The following is a 27178-nucleotide window of genomic DNA, read 5'->3' on the forward strand; positions in this document are numbered from 1 at the left end:
CGCATTGGGTAAGTATATGGAAGTCAGATACTACTAACAATGTCCCAATAAAGTGATACGAATTTTGTTGTTTTGATGCGGAAAATCTATGAATTCAAGTCATAGTTCATAATAAATAGTACCCATATTCTCAAATCATGGACGTTTTCCTGGAGTTAAATCTTTTAAGATAACTGCCAGATTACTCTTCCGTCTCAAAATACGTTCCCCTTCCAACCCCTTTGAATCCTATTTACCATACAATACACTATCTAGTTTGTTTTCCAAATTATTTTGTTGTTACTGCGGTTCACCAGATATAATAAGAGCTTATTTGCCCCCAGTGCCCACCATGTCGTGCGTTCGCGCCGAGCCTGTGCACGGCGCTGTCTGCCGTGCGCAAGCGCGCTCCAAGTACGCGAGCACGCAGCTCATCCTCGTCTCCAGTGACAGGTAAGAATCCTGGTTTGTATGAACGCATCTAATAACACGTGAAATTATATAACATGCAAGAAATTTTACTTAAACGTCCTGTAGCTACGTGTTTTTGTATACAGTCATATCGTAATGTGATATTAATTTGGATTCATAGTATTATTTCTTTGTCTTAATTTTGTCCGTTTCAAATCATGGGAGTATCAAGGCGGTACAGGATGTAGCTGCCCTGCTACATATAAAATTTCCGCTTTGCCGCCTTCCCCAGAATCAAAAATTTTGATTTGACCCCACTATGTTGATAGCTGGGTGTACTCATATCTCTAATTACGTAATGAAAGGTTAAGTTGTGTTATGAAAAATATTGGTATACTGACACTGCAAATCATGAAACACACTGTCCAAATTGACGATCAATAACGAATTCATCTTTAACGAAACAATTTGTCCTACACATCAAATTACGCCTTATTTCCAACCCTATACAATCCATTGCGGTTTAAAAGGAACATACGGGTATAACCACATACACGTATTGTCCAACACCCACCTAAATTCGTAGGTAAATACCCTTAGCTCCGAGCTAGTCAAATAAAACCCTAAACTTTTCTTATACCTTTTGTTCGACATTTGTTTCCTCGCCCGTATTTCAAGATAACCGTGTACGATTTATTTTACACTGCCTTTTGTTCGGGGCTTCGCCTGCATTACCACCTATTACAGGATAAAGACTAGTTTATGCCACAGGGGTAATGTTCTATAAATCTAACTATTTTGAATCGGTGAAGTAGTTTTTGAAATCTATTACAAATAAAGATTTGTTTTTCTTTATATATCAGTTTAGACTACGCTGACGCCTACAGCAACCCCACAAAACATTCACGTATTTTTGATAGTAACACCCCAGTGAAACTGTACACAAACCACAACATAATTATTTGTAGTGAAACAATAACTGTGTGCATTACTTCTCTACTATATCCCTTCACACATTACTATCACTTCCGAAGTTACTTCACTACACTTCTACATTGGGAAAAAAATTATAATACTTTAAATAACAATAATCTTCACACAGGAAGAATTAGTTAATAATGTCAGTAATACTGTTTGAAATTGTTCCAGCTGAATAAAAAGCTTACAGGGCAGTAATACGGGAGAGTATTGCGTCTGATCTCAATATTGGAATCTATATCGTCTACTTTAGCAGGAATGGGGATTAGGTTTATTTAGTTCTTAATCTGAGTAGACTATTCTGAACCTTCTCTGACAGTGCAGTTTGCATAAAACTATGTAATACACTATAGAAAATGAATTGGGATAGGACACTATTTGCGACAACTTTTACCCCTTATGACGTGTGCAAAAATCTTTGCCCAAAAGCAAAGTAGGACTGATGCAACACGCTTTTGGAAGCATAGATAATGCTAAAATGATATGGCATTGTTTTAAAATAAGTTACTTGATTGTCATTCCATTAGCAAAACCATTCCCGGGCAAATAGTGTCAGATTAATCCCCAGTATTGCCTGACTATTGCTGGAATTCGAACCTAGAGTCTTTAATCCATGGCTTAAAATAAACGTAGAATACTCGACCAAAAAGACAACAAGATACAATAGAAAGAGAATTAATAAAGAAAAATCACCCTAACAAATCTTCACTCCTAACTCCTTCCAAAATAACAAAGATAAATTCACAAATGCAGCCAAACAATGGTTTAATTATGGCGCCGAGGAAACAAAGTCACCAATTAAACATCCCTTGCGCGGGGAAACAAATTGCATTACGTTATTGTCCTAGCACAAAACAGATGAAGTTATTTGCCATTTTATAGATTAACTGATAGAGATGGGTGGAAGAAACTAGTGGAGGCCTATGGCGAAGGACAACCTAACCAACTGATTGCTGAAGAATAAGCAATTTTGCATTAATTGGTTCTTTTCAAATAAGTTAAAACTGTACTATATTTGATCGGTAAATAAAGGTTTTATTATTGTATTATTAAGTAGTCGTCCGGTGGTCGAAATTTGATCATCGAATTTAATGTATTCGTCATATTGTACTATATAATGATTTCTTATATTTACGTGAATTAGACATAGAAATAAAACTATTTTACGGATTTTATCGCTGTTTTTTATATTATAATTTTCTCGGCGTTTCGAAGACTTTGCAGCTTTCATGGTCACTGCGGTGTTGATCGACCGAAAAATCCGTAAATCCGTAATACTTTTATTTCAATATTGTACTTAAATATTTTTTTATAAATTCTTCTATTTGAAGTTTACTCGTGCCATATCTCACAGTCCTCCGTGCGCGCAATGAGCTAAAAAGGCATACAAGGTTTTTTATATAAGTTATCTGCAGACTGAAAGGTAGTGGGTTCAGGACTTAGATCGGGGAACAGTATCTACCCAAACACTATGTACTGGGTTTGATTTCCTGATTAATAAACACTTAATAGTTTTAGTTACACTTTTACTCGGGATGGGATTTACTAAAATGGTGACGTCAGAGAAATACTGAAAAATTAAGCCAAATTATATCTACAAGTTTCGTGAATAATTTTATTACACCAACTGGAAAAATCAGGATATAAAAGTAGTGAAGAAACTACCACCATTTAAATAGGGTATTTGACCAATTTTTATTTAAATCTTTTGTAAAATACGTAGTACGTCGCGTCATATAAATTTCAAAACAGAAGTAATCATTGAAATCGACAAGTTATAACCCATTGAAATTAGGTAGTAGGGGTGAGGGTTAAAACAGAAAAGGGACGAAATACTTGCGTGTGACGTCAGCGGGCATTACGATGCGTGCGAAAGAAAAGGATGGAGCGATATCCCCACTCCTGCACGTAGCAATATTTGAAATATTAATTAATGCCTCATTTCTTATCGAATTTTAATGCAGTTTTTACAGAAGGATTTCTTTATTATACTAATTAATGTTATATGTTAAAAAATTAATAATATAAAACATAGTCAAATACCGTATTATCGCTTTGAAGAATAAACCGTGTATGAAGCCTAATGACATGAATTATTTACTGACATGCGCGAATAATACTTAACTATGAGCGTTTCAGTTTCACGAGTCTATGTAAATACTACTCGTCAAATAGAATTGTTTATGATGACCCAATACAAAGTTACCATCAACTATTCTCCCCAATATATTGTAATCAAAATACTATGACTGATATGTTTACTAGTCACAAACTATTACTAGTGGACATTTACTTGAACCTCATCAGCTGGTCATACGTAATTTGTGCGGAAAGTGAGCTCTGTAAACAAGATGTAAAACCTGCCAGAAAGGCCCACGTTATAGTGTCGCATTCTGGGATCAACCTATGCAAATTCCATTTTCAGAAAGATTGTGTCGACTAGGGAGGCATCATCTCTCGTCAGTTTACAATCTATCTAGACACTACTCCACTTACAATCAGATTCAATGGCGCCATTGTAATAAAAAAATTTAAAAGCAATGTGAAACAGATACTAGGACATAACAAGAATTCTGCTTATTTAAGATATGATAAAACTGCATTCAGATTCAGTACATAAAATATTCATTACTTAGGTGTCCCAGCAAGAACGTCGTTACGGCAAATGAAAACCATTCTGGCGCGTAATCAGATGGTAGTTGGGGGTCCAAATGCGCCGGAATTAATTACGGATACAGAATACCTTGTGAAATTAACCGAGCGTTCAAAGAACGCAAATGTTTGTTCAAATAAAGGTTGAATTTCTAACAGAAGCTGTGTTAAATCTAGGTTTATACCGTTTGGGTTTGTAGCCCCGTTAGGTACGAGGTTAAGTTAGCTGAATTTTAATAGTGCTTATTCAGCCTAATTAACACAGCAATAATACGACAATGTTTCGGATTTTATGGCGGTGTTTAATATTATTATTTTCTCACGCAGTTTTACAGGTCTGTCCGTAAAATCAAAGTTACAATATCTACCTACATTTTACTATTATACAAAATTTAAATTTTCTATAGCTGTTGACGGAACGATCTACACTGAATGAGTTCACAATGCCATAAAGTTGCCGAAACGTCGGCAGAAAAATAATAAAAAAAACGCGACAAAATTCGTAAAATAGTTTTATTTCAATGTCTAACATTCGCGTAAACATAAGAAATCATTAAAATGTTCATTTTAAAGCTGTACCTTACTTATTTAAATGTTCTAATTCTAAATGACTAGCCCAAATTGCAAGAGAAATAAGATACCAGAGAGACATGAATATTGCATGAAACTCTCGTTTTTAAATCAGCACCATTTAATTTAAGCATTCATTTTCGTTTCCTCCTTTTAATCTGCCTTAAGTGCGAACAAGGGAGAACAAAAATATCATGATTAGATCTTTTCGTAATATTCTCACTTCTGTATTGTATAAATCACGCTCTACAGCTGTTTTAATATAATTGTATAGGTACCTTCCTCACAAATAGGGGATACATTATCGATTCTATTCTATTATAAACGAAAGTTGTTTTATATTCCTCCCTCTTATAGATATCTGACAAATACGTGGATTCAAAATTACACTAAAGTTATAAATAAACCAGAACCTATTGCCAAAATACATACATGATGATCGATTTGTAGTAATGAATACCACGTATTGTTTTAATTATTTGAAAAGTATATCTAGTTGATTATCATGGAAACATCTTTCTTATATCAATATTGGCATATCTTTAAGCATGTTAGTAATAAATGCCTATATAAGTTTTCCTTCCCTTCACATTACACATATTTATCTAATAATTAGAATATATTCATTTATGAAAATGTGAAACCTTATACATCCATAAAATATTCACCACAATAACCATCGTGGACATTTTTCATATTACACATTCATGTATTCTAAGATGTAAAATTTGGGGGGTCGGCCCCCGTCCGGTCTCCCAGTACGCTTCATTTCGCATTCGTCTGGCATCTATCTAATTCTTTTTTATTGCGGTACGACGCTCGAAGATTCTGAAGGCGACAATTATCAGTTGGAATAACTTGAGGGCTGAATTGCTATTCTTGAAGTGTTTGTGATATTATACCAATCTTGTTAAAGAACTATATTTGCAATATTGCTTTATGCAACCCAACGTAAAGAGGAGCAAGTCGCTCGCCACATCTGCTCATAAATAGCTAACTAAATCAGAACACTCGCATGACATCACAAGTCCTACCTCCTTATGAAGCTCTTGCAAAAAACTGGCTAGCATTGACGTCATCCAAAAGCTATAACAGGTCAGTTAAACTAGGATATATTTTAGTTGTCTACTCATGTGTTGCCCCAAAGTGGCTATAGCTATTTAGGAGTAGAACGGACTGCCAAGACGAATATCCGTAGATTCAACACCCAAGGACACACACCTTTGACTTTTCCATAATTATGTTTGTATTCTCTGTGAATTATCGCTTCTTATAGCGATGAAAGAAAACTTTGTGAAGAAACCCGCATACCTGATGTTTTCTATAAGAATTTGAGGGTATATGAAGTCTGCTAACCCGCTCTAGGCCAGCATGGTGGACTAAGGCCTATTCCCTCTTAGTGGTAGAGGAGGATCGGTCCCAGCAGAGGGACATTATATTACAGGGCTGATATTATTATATATGTGCCGAAGTTTAATCCGTTTAGCAGATTAAACATACAAAATCTTTACAAATTCTCGCATATTTAATCCAAAACACTAAAACAATGAAAAAATAATCAGAATAAATCTCCTCTAATACACGAGCAACAGAAATCATATTTAACAAAGAAAGGCGGTACCAACTCGCCAAATTTCGTTACTGCCAAATGTTCCTTCCATTTAGCAAAATGTATTTGTTTGGTACTGCGGACCTCCGTCCGTGCCAAGTATATTATGTAACCAGACTTGAAGTTTATTCAACTTATTATTTGACATTAAGAGAAATTATCTCAGTATGAAAAGCAACTCCAAATTCTGGCAGACTTTGTTGCTGCTTATAAACCATTCGTGTAACAATAAATACGCTAGATATCACTACTAGTGCTTCCTTGGCCAAAAAATAAAATCAAATTACTTAATATGGTTCTTGTATCTAAAATAATTACTTGCAGTCTGCACGATATATTTATACATATTATAAAGGAAAGTCCCCTTTTCTGTCTGTCTGTATGTTATCGATTTTCCCAAAATTTACTGACCGAATTTTTATGAAATGTGGCATGGAGATAGTTTAACACCCTGGAATGGTACTTTAGGCTACTTATACCCGGGAAAATATATAGCGGGACTTTTATCCCGGAAAACGCCTTCATGCGGGCAAAGTCGCGAGCAAAAGCTAATTTCTGATATAAAAACAACGTTCCAACCAAACCAACTCGCTGTATTACCATCGCGCGAGTAATTTGCTCGTCTCGCCATTCGCTATCAAGCCAAAAGTATGCAATTGTGAGATAAGATAGTATGCAGGGGTATAGTAAAGTGGTAATATTCACACCGAACTAGCCACCGTGATTTGAATTTAAAGTGACTAATAAAATGCTGGCTTGTAGCGAGTTTGCGAACCTTTGATCCTTGTTTACTATTGTGATTTGAGGGTTCCATCAAATATTCATTTTATTTTACGGTAAGTTTTGGGTTTGCTTATATTTTAATATTATACGCAATACAATTTTGTAGTCGTTTGTGGGTACTAGGTATTCACAAATAATTGTTTTAATACTTTAAATATATAAATGGTAATATTACTCAAATTTCTACTTAATACATATTTCTCGGAACTCGTTTACAAATGCTTCAAAAAAGAAAAATATTTCTAAACGAACAAATTATGTCTGAAGAATATCCGACGGAAAACTCCATTGAGTTATTCGTGATATTAAAAATAATTTCAAATTTAATAAGAGACGTCAGACATCAAAGAGAAATTCCAGAAAGCAATCGGGAAAGTAATTTTTTTCATTTACATTGAAAAAACAAATAAATTCTTTATGAAAGTATTCCGTGCCCGGGGTGGCGAATGACGCAATTAAATTAAGCTGATATCGTGCCAATGAAAGCGCCGAGGCACGGACATTATAACCTCAACACTCGTTATAAGATTCCCACGCAAATACACCGCCATTTTGGAATAGCATTTCTCTTTACGATGCGTCGGCCACAATTGTTAATTAGTTTAATTGCGTAATATTGAATGTTTATTATTCGAATATTAACTTTTAACTAAATTATTTGATTCTTCCAAAGATAAACGTGTATTTTATTATTACAATATAATCGTATTCCTTAAAGATCAATAAATACGATCAAAATATAATCAATAATTCTAGGCCTAAGAATTACGAGCTTTGCCCTTTTAAAACTAAAGACAGCAAAACAAATGCGTAACATTTGTCAATGTGACAGATTTATGGAGGAACCGAAACTTAGGATTTATGGAGCTTACCCCTTTGCCATTAGGCAGAATATTTGATGAGATCGCGACGGACTGATTATTTATCCTTTAAACGATGACTATTCATTTTGTGATAGAATATAAATTTATATCATTGGCTTACTTTCGTGCATTACTTAATAGTTTCGGAATGATAAAATGAGGGTCGGTGTTCATACATATAAAATTTCACTCTGGCGGTATCGCTTGATGGGTTCGAGGCCCAAGTCGGGTAAAGTTATTATATGGTTTTTCTGCTCAGTACCAGCCCGAAGTCTAAAATGTATGTCCGATATGGCGATAGGCTTGGCCTCTACCATAGGACGGAACACACTTGGCAAAAAATGGGTGACCTGGTTGCGCCTCTATATACGCCTTCGAGGATAAATGCGTGATGTGTGTGTGTGTGTGTTTGTGGTATCGCTTGCACAGCTAGTATTTAATCATAAACAACTATATCGTTTAAATATCACTGTAAACTGCAAAACAAGTCTATTCAAAATAAAATTTTCCGCTAATTGCTTTGTCAGATTTGTTCTTTTCATCGCGCAACCTATTTATTCAACTTAATTCAATAGCAACTGAATGAGCGTGGGTACTCAAAACCTAAGTAGCCATTAATTAAACAACTCCAGAGACATTCTATAATGAATGTAAGAAACCCACAATGAAATATCGCGTTGCACACATCCCACCCTACATTATGCCGCGTTCATTCAATTTACCTTCAACATTTCCCCCCAGCGTATAGAATTACGCGATCCCATCATCCGCGAACGGGCGCGGTTTGAGGGATAAGTCAGGGTGGTTTCGACCCACTTACGGGGTGTCGCGTCCAGGAAATGTATAATATTATAGTAAGTCAATAATATACAGTTAGGTCTAAGTAGTCTTTCCATAGCATCAAAGTTACCATTAGACTGAAAAATAATTTTGTTCATTGAATATACTCCCTTTGAATTTTTCAACTTGTCTTTAATTAAATTGATTAGCACCTAATTAATGAGATAAGTAAGGTTTATAATAGATATGTGGTCATGCCAAGACATTTTACTCCTAACAGCACACAGTGTACGTACAATACGCAAATTAACAGACTTATCTATGTCAACATACAAACCCTTGGCTTTACTCCAACCCCAAGCAATAGGCTATGTAAAACAATTGCTGGTGGTAGAATATATTATACATCCGCCCGGATAGCGACCATCGTACCGAAGATGTTAAAACCTGCCATATTGGCTCACGTATGTGTCGCGATCCGGGATCAGCCTGTTTTTCAATTCCAACAAGCTGGCACAATTGTGTCGAGTGCTTAGGAATCATCATCTCTCGTCAGTAGATGCAATGGGGTGACTTTGCCATGCTTATAAAAAAAAAGACAATAAAATAAATGAACCCCCGTCACCTTGCCTTGCTACACCACTGCCACTTTATTGTTCGTCGATACCAGTACCGGAACACAAGTTCATAGAATTCCGAGCTGACGTATGCTTTTGTTTGACTAATTATTATTTTTTATAGCTCGTTAGACGTTTATTTCGCGGCTGTACGCGAGTCGTCTTTGCCTGCAGCGTTATAAACTCCAATACCTTTTTACCTGGTGACGGTGTACAGAAACTACAGCAATTAGCTATGTGCTTTTTGTTTGACATTAATGTATGTGACAGAGAAAACATCATAAGTGATATCTATACACTTTTAATGCTTCATTGTTTGTCAGAGATTTTTTTTTTATTGCTTTGAATGCCGTTCGCCTGACGGTAAGCGAAACAGTAGAATCACCATCCAACACCTTGAATTACAAAGTATTCTTTGGTATTCCACTGCGCTCGAAATCCTGAGACATGAGATGTTAAGTCTCATTATGTCCAGTAGTTACAAGACAAACGGGTCCACAGTCTCAACTATATAATTTTCAATCTTTCTATAGAGCAGTCAATGCACACATAACTACCTATTTAAATTCTTACAAGCGCTCAATTAATATCAGATGAACCAGCTTGTTTAGAACAAAACCTCTATCAACTATTACGCAAAATCAATCCTAAGCCAAAGCATTCATCACAAGTTAGAGGCGAACATTTCAGTACAGTACAAGAGAAAAACATCACCTGAGTATTATTGGAAAAATTGTAAAAAAACAACGTACCGCCATTACAAGCTTGTACGAACAAAAAGCAGTCGTAAATGCGGGGCTGGTCACTTTTAATACTCCTTTTCAGGAGCTCTATTGGAACTTTTCAGCTGGGAATAGAAAGAGGTCGGAAACCATTCGCCTGCCAAAGTTTTAGTGCAGTCCCGAGGGAATCGTGTTATTTGAATTGTATTTTTACGGAGTAGTTTTTTACATTCATAACGTAATGTAGGGACAAGACGTAATTTGATATTATAAAGGTAACACGTTCAATATTAATTTCACGAAATTTTAAGTTAGTTGCCTTAAAATATTGTTATTTTTATATCACTACAATGTTATTTGAAACAATTACGAGGTTTGAAGACTATCAAAATCTAGTTTCTTGTGCTTTCGAAACTAAATCCTATCCCCAGGGCGTAAGTATCGTAGAATATTTTTAGGTCACAAACATGTGAAAACTAACAAAGCAACCTACTAAAAAGTTTATTTGGGCACCTTTTTCTGTCTACAATAAACCTTATAGAATTATTTCATTGTCCGTCTGTCTGTCTGTAGAGATGCTTTTTCTCTGGAACGCGTAGAAGTATCAAGTTGAAATTTATATGAAATACTCGGATCTATACTTTCTTTAGGTGCATAATGTATCATCATCTCATCATCAGCCTACAACTGTCCATTGCTGAACATAGGCCTCCCCTAGAGCGCGCCACGTTGCTCGGTTCCTCCGCTTTCCTAATCCAGCCTCCACGGCATAATGTATGCCGAGCTGTAATTTTATATTATAATTAAAGGTAACTCGTTTAATTATCACAAAGACTATTCTTCATCAAAGAATTAACGTATGTAATTTCGGACTAGGTATATGTACCTACTACATTTAATATTATCGAAGTTACGGACAACCGACATAACTATGGCGACTGTCGCGAAACACTTAACTAAGTGGCGCGTCTCTTGTCTCCGACTCCGTCCAAGTAGATACCTACCATTGTCTATTTCTGCTGTAAAGTAACTTCCGTTTATAAGCATTGCTGTTGTGGTTAAGCTAGATGTTAAACAGTTTCTTTATAACTCATCATATAGCATTGTTACTATGTAGCAAAGAGTTATAAGATTATATAGAGCGGACATTGGAAGGATTGTTATACACAAATTTTGCGCTCATGTGATGGTTACTGAATCTACCGTGAAATAGCGAAACATTATGTAAAATAAGTACTTACTTCATACTTTTTCTATAATATAATGATTTGCACGTTTTAATGAAAATATTTTCTTATTTTCGTATTAATTATATCTGGTTTTAACCGACTTCAAAAAGGAGGAGGTTATCAATTCGACGTGAATATTTTTTTTGTATGTTTGTTACCTCAGAACTCGCTCATTTATGAACCGATTTGGAAAATTCTTTTTTATTCGAAAGAATTTCTCTCCAGATTGGTCCCATAAAATTTTCTTCAAGATCGCTTCGGTAGTTTGGTTTTAAAATAAAAAAAACTAGAATAATTATGTCGTCCAAGAACACGAAATCGCGAATTTAGCTTTCCTGTGACGTATTTAGTTATGTTTTTGCATTGAATTTGGTTGACTGTACTTCTCACATACTTATACATATAGCATAACATCTTTTTCCCGTGTCAGGGGTAGGCAGAGGCGTAACATTTCATCGCGATAGTCGTACTGTGTGAAACATATCAGTTGTGTTTTTGGGTTGGGTTTAATTGACTCTACTTCTTATATACATACATATACGTATATAGCATCACACCTTTTCCCCTTTTTAGGGGTAGGCAGAGATGTAACACCACAGCGCAATAGTTATATTATGATCGAAATATATCAGTTGTGTTTTTGCGTTAGGTTTCCTTGAATCTACTTCTTACACACATATATATAGTATCACACCTTTTCCCCGTGTCAGGGGTAGGCAGAGGCGTATAATTTCATCGCAATAGTCGTACTGCGTGCGAAACACATTAGTTGTGTTTTTGTGTTGGGTTTAGTGGGCTCTACTTCTTACATACATACATACATACATATAGCATCACACCTTTTCCCCTTTTCAGGGGTAGCCAGAGGTGTTACACCACAGCGCGATAGTTGTACTGTGAGCTAAAGATATCAGTTGTGTTTTTGCGTTAGGTTTCCTCGAATCTACTTCTTACATAAATATATATAGCATCACACCTTTTCCCCGTGTCAGGGGTAGGCAGAGGCGTATAATTTCATCGCGATAGTCGTTCTGCGTGCGAAACACATTAGTTGTGTTTTTGCATTGGCTTTAGTTGACTCCACTTTTTACATACATACATATATGTAGCATCACACCTTTTACCCTTTTCAGGGGTAGGCAGAGGTGTAACATTTCAGCACGATAGTCGTACTGCGAGCGAAACACATTAGTTGTGTTTTTGCGTTGGGTTTAGTTGACTCTACTTCTTACATACATACATATATATAGCATCACACCTTTTCCCCTTTTCAGGGGTAAGCAGAGGTGTAACACCACAGCGCGATAGTCGTATCGTGAGCGAAACACAACTATGCCATTGAGACGGTCTATTTTTACTAACACAAAAAGCAAAAATAAAAATAATTTTAACAAAAATTAAACTGCCTTCAAAACCACTCAAAACCAAAAACTAATTTCACATAACAAGTATATATTGGATACCAATTTTGGAGTCGGTGCCTAATTAAAATTGCTAGTTAAGCTAGATAAATACATTAACGAATATACGAAAACAATGTGCTGCCAGCGTACAAAGTTAGCAAGTCAGATCGTCACCGGAGATAAACACATCGCCGCAGCACAGCAAATGGAAGCTATTAAGGAAATATTTAAATTTGTGAACTATACACTACCCAAATTCTTCCCCTGTTACATATAGCTGGTCAAATGTGGGTGTATTACACTCCCTGCCTCGAAAAAAGAGGAATTAAAAAGATGAAACACCATACATGTGCTTGGTATTACACCTTTCACTATACTTAGTCTGGCCATAAATACTGTTACACTTAATTATAAAAAAATATTACATTTGAATTTCGAATCTGTCATTTTTATACGATTGTTCATTGTGTTTTCTCATTTTGGCGCCAATACATTGTAAAATATTTTGCGATATTAAAATGGTGTGGGGTGATAAAGAGAACCGAATCGCTGTGATAGCATTACACAAAGTAGGTATGGAGCCAAATGCAATTTTTAAAACTCTCCATACACTTGGTATTAGTAAAATGTTTGTGTACCGGGCTATTAATAGGTACAATGAGACCTCCTCTGTTTGTGACAGAAAAGATCTGGCCGTCCACGTAGTGTTCGTACGAAAAAGGTGGTCAAAGCAGTAAGGGAAAGAATTCGAAGAAATCCTGTCCGAAAGCAAAAGATTTTATCTCGGGAAATGAAGATAGCACCTAGAACCATGTCGCGTATTTTAAAAGATGACTTAGGACTTGCAGCCTATAAGAGACGCACTGGCCATTTCTTAACTGATAATTTAAAGAAGAATAGGGTGGTAAAATCGAAACAACTACTGAAGCGGTACGCAAAGGGAGGTCACAGAAAAATTTTGTTTACGGATGAGAAAATTTTTACAATTGAGCAACATTTTAACAAACAAAATGACCGTATTTATGCTCAAAGCTCTAAGGAAGCTTCCCAATTAGTCGACAGAGTGCAACGTGGACATTATCCGACTTCAGTGATGGTTTGGTGGGGTGTTAGCTATGAAGGAGTGACTGAGCCATATTTTTGTGAAAAGGTATCAAAACATCGGCACAAGTGTATCAAGATACCATTCTTGAGAAGGTAGTTAAGCCCCTTAACATCACCATGTTCAATAACCAAGTATGGTCCTTCCAGCAAGACTCGGCGCCGGGTCATAAAGCTCGGTCCACGCAGTCTTGGTTGGAATCGAACGTTTCGGACTTCATCAGAGCTGAAGACTGGCCGTCGTCTAGTCCCGATCTTAATCCGCTGGATTATGATTTGTGGTCAGTTTTAGAGAGTACAGCTTGCTCTAAACGCCATGATAATTTGAGTCCCTAAAACAATCTATACGATTGGCAGTGAAGAATTTTCCCATGGAAAGAGTGCGTGCTTCTATTGATAACTGGCCTCATCGTTTAAAGGACTGTATTGCAGCCAATGGAGACCACTTCGAATAAGCTTTTTATATTTTTAATTGTTTTATATTTATGTATTAAACTGACACACTGTAAAAGTAATAAATGTTATTTGCAGTTAACAATTTTCTTTTTTCTTTATTACAATATTTATGGCAAGACTAGGTATATGCTGTAGTACACGCAAACCTACTCCTTTTAATTGATGTGAAAGAAATTTAGCTCATAGACGGACTATGCAACAAACATAGCTAACTAGCAATTTTAATTAGGCACCGACTCCAAAATTGGTATCCAATATATAACTGTTATGTGAAATTATTTTTGGTTTTGAGTGGTTTTGAAGGCGGTTTAATTTTTTGTTAAAATTATTTCTATTGTTTTTCTTGTCATACAGACATTTCAAATAAGACAGCGACTTATTACCAATTGGTAATCACTTTCGGGAGCAAAAATTAGGCTCTGATATCTGGTCTATATCTAACTTATTATAGTTGAATATCTTTGTTGTAAAACACGGTCTGCCAACCGTATTCTCCATTTATAATAATTTTATCCAAATCATCCAGTAAGTAATGAAAATGCATAACATAATAAATTTATACGATTACTAACTCAAAAACATAACAAATGATAGCAAACACGAATTTTCCGTCGCTCAAATCGCGAAAAGCATGCTTCTGCCATTCTTCTTAATAAGATTCAAAAACGAAACATTCAAATGAAATAACACGGTTTCACGAAACGCAATTTATGCCCCGTCACGGTGAAAGCATTATTTTGTGTTGCGGGGAACCGAGTACAAAAAGGGAATTTGTGAAAAAGTTGCCAAGATTCTATTGTTGAAGTTAAAAAACGACTTGTGCGCTGTGTATCGCATTGCTACAACGAATTTTTCTGCCAAGAAGTTTGTTTTGTATTGGGGTTTGCACTTGTTTTGGCTGTTCTGGTGAATGCCTTTGCGTACCAACCTACTTTTTTTAATACAGCATTTTTTTAATATCTAGCCTCTATTAAACATATTATAGAACTTTACTAAAGTGACTTATAAAACAAGAAACTCCAGATAACTTTCCAACTTTTCCCTACACTCGTCTTTTGGCCAAAAATTAAGTACCTCTGTAATATAAAATAATTTGATAAAACTTTTGTCAAAAACGTAAAACGAGTGAATATGCAAACATTTGTATGTAACAAAAAATACCATTGTAAAAAAGTAAAACCTCCATTGTTATTGTCCAATATGGCCGCTGATCGAATGTGTTTGCTTTATACATTCGTGTGGTTCAATACATTTGTATTTACAACGCTATTCAATGTTATATAAAATTGCCCGCGGGCTCGAAACAATTTTAATTCCGTAAATATTCGAAATTCAAATGGAAAAATATTATCCAATGCTATGAAGGCAAAGGTATCTTAGGTCATATTGGACTTCCTAAAATTAGGTTTTGTAGCAAGAACTTAAAACAAAACACGTACCTATTTATTTTAATAACTATCTCCCATAAACTGAAACTTTACCATCGACTAAAATCTACAGTTTATTAGCTAACTACGTAATATTTTCAGCAAGTGCAATCACTAGACTATAAGACTGAGTACTAGTAAAATTTCGAGAAATTTAGATCTCAAGTCAAAAACCAATTAAACAATTGCCATATTTCAATAGAAATTTGAGTACGAAAATTCGTAATATGTGCTAATTATTTACAGTGTTCAACTCAGTAAACATAATTATACACAATTTCAATGCATTTGTACGATACATTCACACTAACCTCATCGGGTCCATTAGGTGCGGGAGGGTACCTGTCGCGACTGTGTCTAGTGACGTCATGGGGTAACCACCCCTACCTTTGTTATTTTCGGCGAGGGCGGTATTACTCCGTGCGAGGTTAAAATCGATTACTATTTATAGACTAATGTGTTTGTTACTTATGTGACTTATTTACTGAAATTTAAATCGTTTAATTGTGGATTATAAAGCGAGCACGTTGTAGAAATAGACATGTCAATCTATTTATTAACATTTAATTAATTTCTCGTTTACTAAACGATACAAATTGGAAAACTCACGCCTATATTTTCGAAAGGATGGGCAGAAACCCAACTGCACGTCCCACTCTCGAGAACTTATTTATCAAACACAATATCATGGAAACCTCATGGAATAATGAAATAATTAATTAACAATAACTTGAAAAATATTTTTCACTCGTACAGACAGATCCCTCGTAGTTATTTTGGTTACGAAATAAGCAATTTAAATGCAGTCGTATTATTGCCAATAATGAAACTTCAAAGAGCGGCGTCGATAAGGTTTTTAATGTGATGCAATGGTAATTCGTATATACGTCTTATGAATCACTAATATCTGCATTTTTGGCGCGTGTGTTCACATACTATTTTGGGAACGGACATGTCCGTCTGAGAACAATAACAGGGTAAAATTTCACGACGCTGGTGGCAATTAAGATATTTAAGTATACAGAGTCATTTTGACATTGCGTTACTAAATGAAACCACATACTCGTCTTCACCTTTGTTTATTATTTTCACCAAAAATCCTGGTTTTGGTTTTCAGATTTTTTTATCATTTTCAAGTTTAATGCGAATATGGAGTGTGCATGGGTGTATTTTTGACTGAAAGTATGATGTTGCCACTGCAACTACAGTAGTAGTAGTGGCTTTAGGCCACGCTCTTAAGAGCGTTTACGCATCCGCGGGCCGTATGTCTCAAAAACAGCACTTTTCGAAGGAGATAATATCCATCAAAACATTATTTTAAAAACATATGAATTAGTAATTATTATAGAAAATTTTGTTGTCTAAAAAGTTAGTAGAGAACATTTTTAGATTTATTGAGTATTTGTAAATTGTTTAATGATTACTGAACAGAGGTTTTCAAATTTGCGCTTCGAACGTCTATTTCGAAGCTCAAAATATCTTAAACCACTAAGGAACATAACAATATGTTATTTTTATCTAACTAAAAAGATCCTGAAGAAAAAGTTAGTAGAGAAAAATATCTTTTTATGTTTAATTCATGAGAAATAAAAATTCAAAGAATTCGAAAATTTCAGAAATGTTGGTCATTTAAATGATTTTTTATCACTATATCTTACTTAATTGAATATAATATTGGATTACTATAATAGAAGAACATCTCCTTAAAAACATACAATTAAAAAATTCTACAAAATTAGTTCTGTTATTTTTCTATAAATATTTTAAATACCACTATAAAACGCAACGCGCAAATCGTTTCAAATTAGTCCGCCTTGAGGCTTTCTAGAGAGAGGACGTATCGCTCGTCGCTCCGGCGAGACTCCAGTTGGACTTTGCTGTGCGCAGAAAAATAGTCACGTGTATACAGTGATTGCCACATCTTAGTACTTTAGTAAGTAAAATATTTTTTCTTTAATGATTGACAATAATTTTAGTAGTTACTATAAATTATTATTATATTATTATATTTCAGACACAATGGGAAGTAAAGCTATTTCTAGGCAAGAAAAGGAAACGTAACAACGCTGAAACTTCGGCTAAAGCAAAAGCTAAAAGATTGATGTACTAATGTTATAACATGCGTCTGTAGTTATGGTTGTTGCTTTTTACTCATTAAACACTTGAGCATAGTTACTCGAAGGAAAAAATTTAACCTTAAGCTAAAACAATTAGCCCATTGAAATGTTACATGCGCTTTGTATTTTTAGAGGACCCAATTTTATTTTTAGAACATGTGTGGGGGTCAATAGAAGCTTAATCTCAAGTTTGTGGGGTCGCCCCCTTGTCCCCTGGCCGCCATCATGGAAAAGGGGTGAAAACACTTTTTCGCGATATCTCGGAAACTATGCGTCTTACATAAATTTTGTAAAGTCATAATTTGTAGCAAATTGTTTTGCCTACAAATATGTTTATATAACTTTTTGCCCTAAATTAAAAATTAAAGAAGTTATAAGCAAAAATGTGAGAAAATGTTTATAAAAGTTTTATTTTTGCCCTATAACTTTTTTACATTTTACAAAAAAATTACCTCAAAGTAACTTGTAAATGATCTTTTGAGGAAAATTGTTCCCTATAATTTTTTTTTATTTCATTCATTTAAAACGCTGTTACAGCGCTCCAAAGTTTACCGGGTTCGTCAATGCCCATGAGAATCTGGTCGAAACAAAATGTTTAACTTATTTTTGATTTTTTATTGTAAATATATTATTACATTTTTTGTTAAATTCGTACAACTTTACTTATTTATTCCTAACTCTTTTCTTTGCCATAGAACTTACCAAATTTAACTTATCGAATGTTATGCAGGTAGAAAAGGTATGAGTTACCATTTCGGGATAAAGGAGAAAAAAAACATATTTGCAGGCAAAACAATTTGATACAAATTATGGCTTTACAAAATTTTTGTAAGACGTATAGTTTCCGAGATATCGCGAAAAAAGTGTTTTCACCCCTTTTTACAAGATGGCGGCCGGGGACAAGGGTGGCGACCCCACAAACTTGAGGTTAAGCTTCTATTGACCCCCACACATGGCCCAAAATAAAATTGCGTCCTCCAAGAAATGCAATATTCGGTCCTTAAATTGTAACATTTCAATGGACTAAACGCACATTTCAAAACTCGTTTTACGCCCGCGGCGTGCGCGGTTGTATGCGGTACCCGCTGTATTGGCGGCCAACTAGTAGAATCGTGCGGGCCACGGTAGCACCAGCGCGCTCTGTGGTTAGTAGGTGGGCGACTGCAGTAGTCGGTAGGGAGGGTGGTTACAGAAATCTGACGCCATTTTCCTCCATCGTGATCGTTTCTGATATGTGTCCATGGCGTTCTGGAACTCAACTGACCGTTAACTGTCCATCTTGTAACCGCCCGCCTTGCGATAATCGCTCGCCAAGTTTGCAGGACATAATCGGGACCGCGGTGGTTACAAATCGCACAGATCTCCGGTCGTCATGAGTTTGGAAATAAAACAGCCGTTTCTCAACCACGGCGGGCGCGAGTAAAACCGCTTCGTGAGTTCTTAGCCTTATAGAATCACTTTGCTGTCCCGTTGTCAAAACGTTTACAACTCGCCAAATACCCAGTGCGCGAGTCCCACTCGCACGTGGCTGATTTTTTTGCATCATGCATAGGTACGCTTACTTTCAAATAACAAGGTTTTGTGTTCATTGATGCGCACTGTTAAGAAAATTCAAGTGACGAGAGACGGAATCCTATATCTTTGAACCTTAGAAATAAGAGATTTGGTAATTTATGTAGCTAGTGAATAAAACTACTAGTAGGAGTTAGTATACCTATCTTCTTAACTATTTGGGCTAGTTTAGGTTTACACGCTCACATCAATTTTACATATTATTTTATCCTGACGTTTAACCCTGTGCAGATTTCGGCGTTATTATACTTGTATAAATTAAACGCGTCTAGATCCATATGCAGTTTTACTTAAGTATGTAGTATTTGCGTAAACTTCGATAACAATAATAGTATATTCTATATATTTTTTTTAATTTTTAGGTAATCGAGCCTGATATTACACTCAAAATAAATAAGGTTATTAAAAGCCGCAAAATTATAGATTTTCAATATTTTTGGATCAAATTAAAATACTCAATAACCACAACAGAGCAACAGGTTGTAGTATCGAACATTTACAACTATTGAAAGAGAATAATGTTTGCTTGCAGTCACCATTTTTAATGAAGTGTAATATGTGCAATATGGAATTTAAGCTATTTAAGCTCTAAGAGATATACTGATAGTATGGACGTATATCGTGGAACCGTGAATGGAGCTATGATGACTGAAGTTGGTAGATCAAATTTAAACGAACAGTTAGCTTCCATAGATTTACCAATATTAACGCAAAATGTTTACATGAAATGTTACGACGAGTTAGCTAAATGATTGAAATTAGCTGCGGAGGACAGGATGCAAGAGGCCGCTAGGGAACAAACTGATAAAGATGTTGCCTGTGGCGATGTAAAAGACGGTATTCCCATACTTACAGTCAAAGATGACTGCTGTTGGTCAAAAAAAAGTACAGAACCAACTATTTTGCTTCGTCGTGTGTCGCAAATATTATGCAAAACTATGGATATAAAGCTGGTAAATTGTTATACATGGATGTACAATCGATCGATTGATGATCGATGTCACTGAGAAGCAATACCTATTAAAAAAACTATCCAAAAAATATAACCAACTTCCGAAAAAAGAAGTCTTTTTATTTCTCACTTTTTAGTTATACACCTAAAAATGACATCTCATTACATACACCTTCTGACTCAAAATATAAATTCCAATATGTAATTTCTAATGACTTAATTTAAACTTTCAATACGCTAAATATTAAAACTGCAGATCTATGGAGTAATTATGTGGTCCATTATAAACATCGTAGCACAGTAATTTTCCTGATTTATTGTCTGATTACGGAGTTCTGGTGCCTATCTTTCGGCTTCATGATGAGCTCCACTTTACTAAAGGGTACTTTCTAAATGCAAATGCTTTAAAAATTGAAAATAACAATTTGTAAAATGGCCGTTAATTTTTAAAAATGTTTTTTTTTTTATAATTACAAAATGATACATATAAACTATTTCATGATGACTTCTTATATATTTAATAATAGAATTCTTCATTTATCATAAATTCATAAATCATAAGTTACATTCCAATTAGATAATTAAAGCGAAAAGATCAAAATTGGTTGGTCTGACTATAAAGATAGCCGACGCGCTAACTCTACGCACACAGCTACGCAACGGCTCTGTGTGAGTGAATTTTGCGAAGAATTACCTATAGTTGACTTCACGCGCGGCACGTAAACGCTCTTAAAATTAAAATTACTTTTCTTTAATATTTATTTTGTTCAAAATTTACACTTTTTTATTTTACATCTACGGCTCAAGTAACTTATTAGAAAGTGCTATTTCCAAGTAGATAAGTATGTTATTTCATTTAACAAAGCGATGTCAAAATGACCCTGTACTTATAACAAGAGAATTTAGGGAATTTAGGGAAACATTTTTTTATCCTTAATAATTTTTTTTTATCCTTAATTTTATAAAAGTTGTAAAAATATAAGTCAAATACCCTATTGTATTCAAAATAGTAGAGCTCGGGAATCTAGCTTGTCACAAATAAATAAATATAGGTTAGTTATATCCTGAGAAAAGCTACGTTGATGAGCTACGAGTATAAGGTATGGAAGTTATTATAAGATTCTGCCTGCGCATTTGTATTACGGTATGAACAGGGTTCGGGTTCGACCCCCGGGTCGGGCAAAGTGATATTGGGTTTTTGTACTCAGTATTAACGTCTGAAATTTATGCCAGATATGGCGAAAAGTTCACACCCTATCACATCATAGGATATCCATACACATACTGGAAAGTGCGTGCACATGTTACGCCTCTGCCTACCCCTTCTGGATTAAAATGCCTGAATGAGTGACAGTGTTATCATAAGAAATATTTAAAACACTGTAATTTAATTTTGAATGCTGCTTTTTTTTGTATTGTAATTTTACGCCAAAATCCCCGGAAAACATAGTTTCAACGCAGCATCCCGAATCATAATTCTCCCGTGCGCCATTTCCCATTCCGGCACGTCGAGCCATCACACAAACTGCCTCGCCAGTCGCGTTCATTGTGCTGCATCGTAAAGCTCACAAATATAAAATAAGAAAAGATACATATTAAGTACATAAGTATTTGTTTAGATTTTATTGTTTGTAACATTTCCTTGTGCATATTTAATTGAATAAAATATATGTAGTGGTATGTAACGCACCATATGTATGTTAAGTAGTGTATTGTGGTAATTAGTAATAAATCGGTACTCAAGAAGGAATGCCTTTAATGCCAACGCTACGTTAACCCTATTACATATATCTGGCGTTTGGTCCCGGTACCGGGTTGAAGTCTGTGGGATTCAAAGTAACTCACAGTACTCAAATAAAATATAGGCATAGCTTCTCACTTCACTCACCATCAGGTGCATTGGGGTAACTATATCGTGCACATATAAAAAAAGTTGACTAAAGTAAGGGATATGTAATGTACTATGTATAACGTTAACTGTAAAACAAAAAAGCAAAAACGGCAGCCCCAACGCTGGTTTTTATTTCCCTGGTCAGGTTAAATTTAAAACTACTTTCGTATTTAGGAAATTTCACTCCCAGCCAACGGGCATGAACAAATAACAAATCCAAAAAGGATTTAACACATCACACGCTCAACCGGCTATCAGGTCCAGCGGAGCGGGCGAACCCTTAAACCGGTCGTAAAGTACGGCGCCATATCGGCACCGGTCACAACCGGCTATACCCGTGCCAGATAATCCGGGTAAGAGCCATAAACGAACGATATCACGCCGGGAAACTTGACGGGCTTCATGGTAATTTTGTTAGGGGACTTTGTATTAACTTTGGAATGTTTGGCCAAGATGTGAGGGGAAAGGTCGAAAATTCTAGACTATTATGTATTGTACATTTAGCCAGATAAGTTCCTGTACAAATTTAAGACTGCAATTCGCTTATACATTTTTGTGTTCTCACAAATATAACATAAAAGTGTTTGCTATACTTTACATTAAGAAAAAAGTTGCAATTTTTAACGTGTATAGGTTATTTGAAATTTGATATTTGTTTAGCTATTATTATGGCTGACTGTTCTATGTGTTACAATGGATTTTCCGAATCATAAAGCACGTAGAGCCGTTGGTCCTGCGCCTGATCTCTCTCCGGTCATGTCGGATTACTGTTTCACCAGACTATAAGAGTGAAGGAACAAAGAGTGCACCTGTGTATTGCGCACACACTTGTGCACTATAATATATCCTGCGTACTTGGCTAATCTTGGCTTAAAGGAATACAATCAATAATGGATAAGTATTCCGGAACGGGTAAACTAGGTTCTTCTGCATTGTGTCAGCCTGGAGTCTGTAGTCGTGCCATGTAAATGTCAACAGTCTTGAGTCTTGCACTCTATGGGACCCAACATAACAAAACACATGATAATACAACAGAGAAAGCAAAATGCGTGATGCTGTTCATTCTATACAACCTTCATTACAAAAATCTAACGAAGCAAAAACGTAAGGCATTATAATCAGTGGTAACAAGGAGCAGCGAGTCAGTCGTACGTCATCAAATCAACTGATTCAAAGTGAATCGCTGACTTTTGCCCCGGGATTAATGCGACTCATGAAGGGGAATCCAAAAGAGAAATCTATAATTACTAACGGTGATCAACGCTTCATCAATTATTAATATCATATTTGGCTAAAAACTCTTGAGTTACGTAGGCATTGTTCTAAGAGAAAATATTTCAATTTGCATTTGTATATTAGCATTAATGTTAAAACATGCGATTAAATGAAGTTTGGAGCACTACTATAAATAAAATTTAGTTAATTGCTTTAAAATATGATACATTTTTGTATTACCATAAAATGTTGCTTAAAATTACAAAGTTTTAAGACTAATCAAGGTCTACTTCCGTACGCTTTGGAAACTTAAACCTAGCTTCAAGGGCGTCGCTGCTGTCGATTGTTTTTAGGTTTCAACCCTGTGAAAAGTAACAAAGCATCTCACCTACCAAATTCAATTTTTACTAGCCCTAAGGGGAGAGGCTCTTGTTTACACCTAGGCCTTTGGTTATCTACCTATGACGCTGCCAAACAAAAAAATATTTTAATCCCTATTTACGTCCTTCACCATTAAAAGTTAAAACCTATCCAATTACTTCTCAAGTCCGTGTAATAGCCTTTAATCCCGTAACAACCCACACGCATCACTAGTTCCCGGGCCAATCCCGTATCCCGGAACGCGATGAAGTTTAGTCGTAAAAGTGCCGTCTCATTACTTTATTGCGCATTAAGTTATATTAATGGGAGATAATATTTATGATTCCCGAGTGAGCTTGGCAAAATGGAATGGTTGGAATTAATAGATTTTTAGGAGCATTTTGACCTGATTCGAGTTTAAAATTACATTTTTATGTCGTTTGCCTGATAGTAACAGAAGATGCGCCATATTGCAATTCAGAGAATCTACTTCGTACCACTTTAGTACGCCTATCACCCTGAAAATGGGATATTTCGTCTCATATTTCCACTATTTAGTATTTTAGATGTTCATTACCAACAACAATACTTCTCGACAAATGAATCGTTTATTCGTATGCCTTTCTGCAATAAATAAATCTTGGGGAAATGGCGTAAACAACGACAATCATTTTTAAATGAACAAAACGCATTATAATGTGAGTAAAGATGAAAGAAAGAATGTTTATGAATGTAATGGGATCTTCTGTTCGTTTTAAAACTAATGCTCTAAGCGTTTTGGTATTTTTTTAAGAACAACTTGTATTTGAATTTCATTTATTTACATTTATCTAGCAATGGCGAACTAGAAATTATGTATTACAATAAATTTGTGCGCCGTTTCATAATTGGAAAGGTCTGGAGAAAATTATAATATAAAAAACCGGGATAAAATCCGTAAACATATTTCTATTTCAATATTTAAAACTTGTGTGAAGTGTCACAAACTGTAAACTTGTATTATGTTTCATCCTGGAAAGGCAAAGTGACTAGTATACTTAGACTTAATGGTAAGTACTTACTACTTACTAATAACAGCATCCTAAATATAATCTACCGATAGAAACATTGTGTTCTTCCACATTGCCAGAATAGTTTCCAATTTTGCTGGATGCACAATGGGACCTGATTCATCTAGTCATTGTAAATTTCTCCCCATATTGTGCTCCATCGAAGATGTGTACGAATATCTTTTGTATCAGTTTAGAAATTCTAGGATTCTATGCTTCAGCGGCGAAGGGTCCCATCAAGGGTCAAAATCCAACTACATTAGAACGATTTCCAAACCGCATTTATACATATTAATATCTACATGTTGTTGGGTCACCTTTCCGAAAATTTCATCCTTCGCCGCTACTATGCTTACAATAAACACTGACCAAACTAAACATTCCGATTTTACAATTCTACAAGTTCTACTTAAAATAAAACCGGCTCAAAATAAGTCATGAACACGGTAAAGGGCTGTTTGAGGCTCTTTGAGGCGTGGCAGAAAACTATTCGGTGCGAGCGGCAAAGTTGTGCGATCGCAGTCGGCTAATTCGCCCAAGTTGCTCTCAAGTCGTCGTCTGGCCCATCAGCGTAATTAACCGGTTTATTAGCTCAATTGGTGGGGGTTTGGGGGGTTAGCAGGGCAGGACGTTATAATTATATTTATTTATTGTACTCGTAATATGTATCTGTATTTTTTTACGAAGGGTAAATATTTGTAGGTTATTCGTAAGATTATAATGATGAATGAATTAAAAATTACATTTACATAAATACAATCATTATAATGTTCATTTTTATGAACAATATTTTCTATAAGGACTAGCTGTGCCCGCAGCCTCGCCTGCGTATAAATCAGTGTCACAAAGTTTTTACCGCGTAAATTCCGACCCACAAGATTTTTTTCAATCACGCGACTTCTTCAACAGTAATCGTTATATTTCCAACAATTTACATAAAACCGCAATGTACTATTAACTTAAACCTTCCTCAAGAATTGCACTATCTTTTAGTAAACAAAATCCGTTCAGTAGATTTTGAGAAAATCGATCACATACAGACAGTTTTTGGGGACATTGTTTTATAATATGTATACATAGATAGTTTTTGTAAGGATAAAATTATATTTTATCTGATATATTCAGGAAGAAATGTGATAAATCATCTTCATTTCTTACCTAGATAATTGCATTATAATAAGTACTTAATTATTTATCGTTCTCCAGGAGCGAGCAATCTTACAACCGCACAGTGCAATCAGTATCAGGCGCGGGCGCACTGTCAGTGCCGTGGTGCGCGAGCGAGGCGCGTGCGACGCTGCCCGCCGCGCTCAGCGTCGCCGGCATACCAGCGCTAGTCATCGCGGATGCTACCGGAAAGATCCTCACCGCGAATGGCAGGCATCATCTCGCTGGGGATCCACTTGGTCTGGTAAGGAGTTTTTATAGACTAGATGAGGATGGTCAAGGTGGGGGGGAAGAGACGCGCTGGGCGAAGGAAAAAATCGTGGCTGAGAATCATCTGGGAGTGGACCGGTATCACTCCGTTCTGTCTGGCCAATGATAAAGAGAAACACAAAAAGCTGACAGCTAATCTTCAACAATGAAGAGGCACTTAAAGAAGAGCAGAAGAAGGAGAGGATGAAGCTTACTCGTCTGTCTGCAAGCATCTTGAGTCCATAAACAATTACAACCAAAACTGACACTGGGCTCGTCACTCTGAGGCATTAGATGTGGGAGGCATTTGATCTTGTCTCATAATTACATTCGCTATAAAACCTTCACCCACAATAGTACACAACCAAACATCCAAATCCAAAAAAACAAGCGAGGTCCCCATACTTAACCCCAAACTTGACTTATTGCACACCTTCTCTTTGTCATATAATTGTCTTTACCTTAAACTGATTTTGAAAAGAGCAACACCAGAGTTTATTGCCCGTTCTTCTCTGGTGAGAACTGCTTTCCGAACTGGTGGTAGAGTTAATATTGACGAAATCTAAAAAATTTATAACATATTACAGATTCAAATAAATCATTTCATTTCACTTCATTTTGTACTATCAAACAGCTTAAAAATCTGGCTTTAAAAGTTTAAATCGAGAGTAATTGTGATAATGATGGGTCATCAATCATAGTTTTAATTGTAGGTCAGTGACGAAGAGTGAGATTTTTCGCAAGGTGACCCGACACAACATAAATTAGGTGTAAATGTAGTCTGCAACTCGTTCTAATGATAATTAAATTTTACATAAATTTCGAAAGGGAAGCGGAAGGGACTGGTAGGAATGGAAACTAATGAAAAAGCATACATATCTGAGAATTCTCAGTAAGAATTCTTATGGTTAATATTGAAAGTCTGTAAGTTAGCACTAGGACAGCTTGCTGACCACAAGACTAAGGCCTAAATCATATCCGTAATAGAGGACACTTGTGATGTGTTCGCACTTGTTTTGTTTAAAA

At 35.6% G+C, this 27178-nt stretch overlaps 1 protein-coding gene across 1 annotated transcript; it reads left to right on the forward strand.

The window, feature by feature from the left end:
* Positions 1 to 323: 323 nt before the first annotated feature.
* LOC119191548 (nucleoredoxin-like) lies at positions 324 to 26147 on the forward strand (the record flags this gene model as incomplete). The annotated part of the gene is given in 2 exon segments (XM_037445435.1): positions 324 to 432; positions 25943 to 26147. Coding segments are annotated over 2 exon segments (240 nt in total), but the record flags the coding sequence as incomplete, so codon positions are not given.
* Between the last annotated feature and the right edge of the window lie 1031 nt (positions 26148 to 27178).

This window comes from Manduca sexta, unplaced genomic scaffold, assembly GCF_014839805.1.
Source record: "Manduca sexta isolate Smith_Timp_Sample1 unplaced genomic scaffold, JHU_Msex_v1.0 HiC_scaffold_1634, whole genome shotgun sequence".
NCBI classification, from domain to species: domain Eukaryota; kingdom Metazoa; phylum Arthropoda; class Insecta; order Lepidoptera; family Sphingidae; genus Manduca; species Manduca sexta.